This window comes from Poecilia reticulata, linkage group LG3, assembly GCF_000633615.1.
Source record: "Poecilia reticulata strain Guanapo linkage group LG3, Guppy_female_1.0+MT, whole genome shotgun sequence".
Lineage (NCBI taxonomy): Eukaryota > Metazoa > Chordata > Actinopteri > Cyprinodontiformes > Poeciliidae > Poecilia > Poecilia reticulata.
In genome coordinates, this window is record NC_024333.1 from 12,415,102 (window position 1) to 12,420,953 (window position 5,852).

At 38.6% G+C, this 5,852-nt stretch overlaps 1 protein-coding gene across 1 annotated transcript; it reads right to left on the bottom strand.

The window, feature by feature from the left end:
* Nucleotides 1-6: 6 nt before the first annotated feature.
* Nucleotides 7-4,552, bottom strand: LOC103461979 (LIM and senescent cell antigen-like-containing domain protein 1). The gene is made up of 9 exons (XM_008404400.2): nt 4,362-4,552; nt 2,740-2,896; nt 2,548-2,614; nt 2,123-2,243; nt 1,766-1,915; nt 1,494-1,644; nt 427-519; nt 274-322; nt 7-122 (listed from the first exon to the last, which is right to left on the bottom strand). Exons 1-9 carry the CDS (start codon nt 4,388-4,390, stop codon nt 43-45), a joined length of 897 nt encoding a protein of 298 aa, XP_008402622.1. The 5' UTR covers nt 4,391-4,552; the 3' UTR covers nt 7-42.
* Nucleotides 4,553-5,852: the final 1,300 nt, after the last annotated feature.

Consider the following 5,852-nt stretch of genomic DNA (forward strand, 5'->3'; position numbering starts at 1 on the left):
GTGACTAGATTTTATGGTTTGCATCAACGAACATATTAAGACTTACTTGAGAGTGAGCTTGGTGTTGCAGGTGGAGCAGGAGAAACAACTGACACACCAGGCTTTGTTGAGAGCAGACACAACTGAGGGGGTGCAGAAAAAAATAAATAAAAACAGAAGATTCAGCTGCTGTCACTGAAAGCAACACTTTGTTCATTGCTGAACCACAGAACGCTTTTTAATTACTGAACCATAGAAGATCCTAATTATGTGTTTTATCACACCGATGCTCACCATCGCCTTCAATCACACGGTTGCAGTGATAACACACGTCCCCAAAGAGCTTGACAGCAGAGAAACAAGGAGAGAAAGCAAACAAATTCCATCATTGTCTACCTGCATTGTGATGTTAGTCGTGTCATTCAAAGCCAAGTTTTAGCTTCTTACCTGATTGTAATGCGTCTCACAATAAGCCAAACCTTTTCTCTCATAATGGCGGTGACCGAGGAAAGGTTTCTCACATTTGGCACAAACAAAGTGCTGTAAAGAAACAGCTGTTACTGAKGGGAAGACWYATTTCTAATGAAAGTCAAATACTGATCAAACTGAAGAGATGCTGGCTGCAATCTAAACATCTAAACATGATATAAATGGCTGTTAAATAGTCAGGAACATTTAMAAGTAAAATGTCTGAAACTACAAAAAACACTGCAGTTTGTATGTAGTCTCTTCTTGTTGTGTTCCCATGCATCCCAAAATACAGAGCATTCATGGTGTAACTAATAAAAAAAACAACTCATGTCTGTCATACACATTTCTGAAGTGCAGGTTCGATGCAAAACTACTTGCTGCCAATTAACATCTTCAGCTTTACACCGCCTGCTGAACGCTGTTAGTAATGTCAAATTTTTAAAGAGTATGAAATGCAGCAGCCTTAAGTCAGATGAATCCATCATTTGATCTGCCTTGCTTGACCTCTGGAGAGTTTGTCTTTTCCAAACTCTCAGGCCCGTCAGAAACACTCCAACTAGCTTAGAGCGTTTTGGGTCCAAATACCTTTTCCTTCATTTTCAAGTTCATATATCTTGACAACATGCATAATTTATTGAATGTTTTTATATTCTACCCAAGTCTGGCTGCACTACAGACAGATCTGAATAAGACCAAGGATGTATTTATGATTTGGACAAAATAAGGTCCATCTATATAGATAAGGGGAAGAAAAAGGTTTTGTGCCTGAAATTTTATGAAGAATATCTGAAGTCAGAATCGGATGAGACACAAAATTATAATCTTTTTCCCATTTGAGAAAAAAACGACATTCTTTCATCTTTGAGTTTCATGATTATCTTTATACTGCTTTCATTCTGGCCAAAATATGTGAACAGTGTGTTTTTTAAATTAGAAAACACATTTTTAGACCGAAAAACAATATGAGCCATTTCTCAGGTATCGAACGCATTGAAGTCCGATAAATATTACCAAGAAAACCAAGGACTGAAGCATTCACAAACCTCCACATGCCACTGCTTGCCCATGGCGTTGACCACACGTCCCTCAATGGGCCTCCTGCAGGCACCACAGATTGGCACACCCATCTTATCATGGCAGGGCAAACAGAAGAGCTCCCCTTTCAGTTCTCTTGCATCAGCAGTCAGCTCTTTTCTAGGAAAAAAAAAATAGGAATAAAAGGAATAAAATTTAATAAGACTGTTGGCTTTTTAAATTTATCCTACCAGTAAAATGTGTGGAAATATGAGAATAAGATGAAGGTGTTGGCACCGACCCGCAGTTGTTACAGTTGAAGTGGTCAGGGTGATATGGATCGTTCTTAAAGATCAGCGGCTGCTCTTCAATAATAGCATGGCACTTCTGGCAGATATACTTGCCTAGACCCCGAGCCTTCTCCCGATTATGGCATGGACGACACAAGTGCCTGAGGGAAACAAAAAAAAACAAAAAAAGCAATCACAGGGTGCCAAAAACATTCCTACGGATTTTGTGACACACTCCATCACAGCTGCTTAAAATTCCATTATTTACTAAAATGCAAAGAGAGTCACAAGCTTGGCAAGTGGCGCCACCTGTTCAAAAGGCTGTCATGCTGTTATTTGTTAGACTGTGAAACGCCGGGATTACTAACCTGCCAGCATTTTTGACAAACCCCACATCTGCAAGTACTGCCTGACAAATATCGCAGCAGAAGCAGTCAGGGTGCCAACTGTTGTTCATGGCCTTAATGACACGACCGATGATGAACTCCCCTGGAAGAAGAAGGAAAAAAAAAAAAAACAACATACGACAGATCAACTCGACTCACCAGGCATGAGATGAAAACGCACAATTAAAATGAGACAAAGAAACACTGCAACACTTAGGCTGTTACGTTGATGAAAAAAATAGTTTAACTGTATTATCAACTAAATTTGGAATATCGTCTAGAATTTTGATATGAATAGATTACAAATAGATCCAGTTGCCACTTGTCAAAAAGCTACAAAAAATGTAGTTTTCTGAATCCACACAAAACGTGGTCAATACTAAAATTTGAGGCCGGCCAACACTCACCACACTGGTGGCAGCAGGGTGCGAAGAGCATCTGGAAGTCATGCTCACAGTATTTCCTGCCTTCAAACTGTAAAAGGGAAACATTCAAAATATTTGTTAAGGAGAGTCAACAACTTCCTGTGCACTAGGTATGGCTCAGTATTGCGTTGATTTGTGACATTCAAAAGAGCACCATCAGGTGACGTGCGTTACCTCATAGAAGAGTCCTTCTGGAAACTGCTGGAAACACTGGGCGCAGACAAAGCACTGCTCGTGGTAAAGCTCTCCATTACTGTTGACGATTTTCTCAGTTGGAGCGAAGCCACTTTTACACCGCTCACACACTGCGCTGACCAGGGCATTCGCAAAGCTGTGTTACAGGGGGAGAAAATAAAACACGTGTGCATTTCTCCCCCCGGTGTTCAGGCTTAGTCCGGTGTTTATCATTTCTCACATAGCTCATATCTGAAGTATATGTCAACTGTGTTGAGAAGAACATAATAATAATCAACTCACCCTTAGTCACTGCAAAGACATCACCTAATTTGGTAGGGTTAGAGAAGCACTGATGGCTGGTTAAGCCTTCATACGACTATGCAAAAAAATAAATCCTTCTCCCCCTTACAGGTTTCTTCTGTTTTTGTTCCACACAAATGTATCAAAACAAGGCAACTTATTAATACATACAGATAACCTGAGAAAATAAAAATAAGTCTTTCAGATTGTGATTTTATTTAATGAGAGAAGAGCTTTAGCCAAGCCAAGATGCGTCTGTGCGTAAGAATAACCACTCTTCCTGTCAAGTCACAAATGTCCTCCATGTTTAGAGGAGTAGGATGACCCTACTGAAATTAGGTGTGGCCATCCTCCTGAATTTTCATTCAAGTGCTTCCATACCAAAAAATAACCTCAAACAACATCAGAAGCCTCGATTGCTTTATTTAATGTCAGTGTTTAAGATCTGTCAGAAAGAAAGAGAAAGTCAGACTTGAAGTTGTGGTATCCCACATGCTTTAGTCATTTCCCTGGTTCAACACACCTGAATCAAATCACGGTTCATTAGCGAGCCTCTGCAGATTTCTGACATGCTGAGTGAGGAGGTAGGTGGACAATGTGGGTTAGCTGTGTTGGCGACATCAAAAAACAGCATTACACCAGTCCTTGAGGACAGGAGCTGCCATGCATACCAGTCCTAACTATGAATGGGTTTCAGATGGGCCTAGTTAAAGTCAGGATTTATGCTCAGCTAAGATACTATGGCATTACCTTAAACAGGCTGTTTATTCGCAAAAAGCCTGCGGTTGTGCTTAATTAAAACAATAGGACAAAACTAATTTACTCAATACTCAAAAAGCCTGATGACAGTGGGTGGCAAAAATAGTAATTACATTTAGCTGACTTTTTTGTTGAGTTTTGGGGGCGATTCTTATAGGGTCATGTTGGTTTGTTTTTGTCGTAAAACAACACTAACATCACCAAAAACCTTTACACACAAGACATTTTGGTATGTGTAACACATACCTTCACGTTAAACGCTAAAACTGGCTAGTAGGGCTAGATAGACCCTCAACAGCCAAGCAACTACCATGCTAATATTGCAACTTCGCAAAAGATAGGGGTTGGATACATCCCTATCTTTTTTCACTTGTAAAATCAAATTCTGAAGGAACCGAAATAACAAAAATAGGTAGATGAAAGACTCCAAACTAGTTACTTGGTAGCAGAGCCAGTTTACTAAACTACTTTATTCTGAGATTAGTTACGTTGGCAAGCTAACCTGACATTAGCTTTAGCAACGCTAGCAGAGTTCAGGTTAAAGATTTAACTGTCCGTACCTGCCCGTCATCCCAGCTACCCCCAGCATCACCTCCTTAAACACAGTCTGAGGGGGAAACGGCTTACAAAACGCTGTGCTTGATTATTTTCAGAATTACAAAGTTTAGTCGACTTGAATGTCCCCGTCCGACGCAAACGCAAGGAGACTGAGTAGGCAGCAGCGGGGAGTGTCAGAGAGTCTGAAACCAACCAGGGGGTCGCTTACCCAATGTAGGTCGCGAGCATAAAAAGATGGGTCTGCTTTTTAAAGATCAAATAGCATATATAGAAACAAATATTGTGGATAACTCATTCTAAACATACAATTTTCCAGCAGGTAAACAACCATCATAATCTGTTAAAAATGTCTGTTAGTCTTAGAAAGTTGCACGTTTCCTGGCTTCAGAGTAACCACAATCTTCACATTTCATGTTGAGTAAGAAATTAAAAACAAAAGTTTTAATGGGGAAAATGGGAGGCTAATCATTAATCCAGAAAAGAAGAAAAAATCCAATAGGTCACCCAATTCAGACAGTGACTGTTATAGCACAAATCTGTGTTTCTGGCCTTAGAATTTGTGTGTTTGCATTTTCACTAGAATTATAGCATTAAATCCCTGATTTATGAAGAAATCGGGTGTTCATTTTTCTTTTCCAAAAGTATAAGATAGTGTAAAAACTAGGTTAGTTGATACATTTTCAGCAAACAGTCACTGATGTCAGGGTTATTGGAAAACATGAATATTAGCCTTCTTTATTATTTCCAGAGCCATTTTGGAGGTGTTTTTGGGAGTATTAAACACCCAAGTATGTCCACATTTAACCCTTTCTTTATTAAGGAGATGTTGAAAATGATGTATTCGTTATTTGATTCACCTTGTGCAATGCATCAGTACTACTAGAAGATAACAGGTGTATAGCATGTTGCTACTCCAGTGCCCTGATAGTCTGAAAGCATATAGAGAGGGTCACTTTCTAATGGAAGGCTAATCAAACATTAGATGTATGAATATTTCCTCTCAGTAGTTAATGTGTCAAACTTCTACCATGTATTCAACATACCCTTAATAAATATTCATAACTGTTCAATACAAACGAAATTAAAAGGACAGATAGAAAACGAATTACAATTGTTTCTGTTCAGTTTAATATGAAGATTGTGCATTTGCCCACTAAATATGAAGTAAACTGTAAATGCACAAAATAAATATGTAGGATATTCAATGTAAATGCAAAGAAATACAAATTCAACAGCCATAGAAATATATGTAAAATAATTCCAGACAATATATATTTTTTAAACAAGCATTTTTAATGACTATAAACTAAAATATTGTATAACTTTGGGAAAAAAATACAAGTTACTTTCAAATAAATCTCAGTATTATACAGCTTTAGTAAGAGAAAATATAACTTAACAGCAGCTGAACTGTTTCAGAAGAAAGATCAGCTCTCCATCCCATGCTTAGATTACAATAATCATCTTCATGCACAGGTGAAAAGAAATGCAGT

What these genes read in the sequence shown, in the direction of transcription:
- LOC103461979 (XM_008404400.2), bottom strand. Translation starts at nt 4,390, where the DNA reads ATGCTGGGGGTAGCTGGGATGACGGGCAG. An exon ending in GCAAGCAGTGGCATGTGGAG is followed by an intron (nt 520 to 1,493) that starts GTTTGTGAATGC and finishes GTTTCTTTACAG; the next exon opens with CACTTTGTTTGTGCCAAATG. An exon ending in CCGTGTGATTGAAGGCGATG is followed by an intron (nt 123 to 273) that starts GTGAGCATCGGT and finishes GCACCCCCTCAG; the next exon opens with TTGTGTCTGCTCTCAACAAA.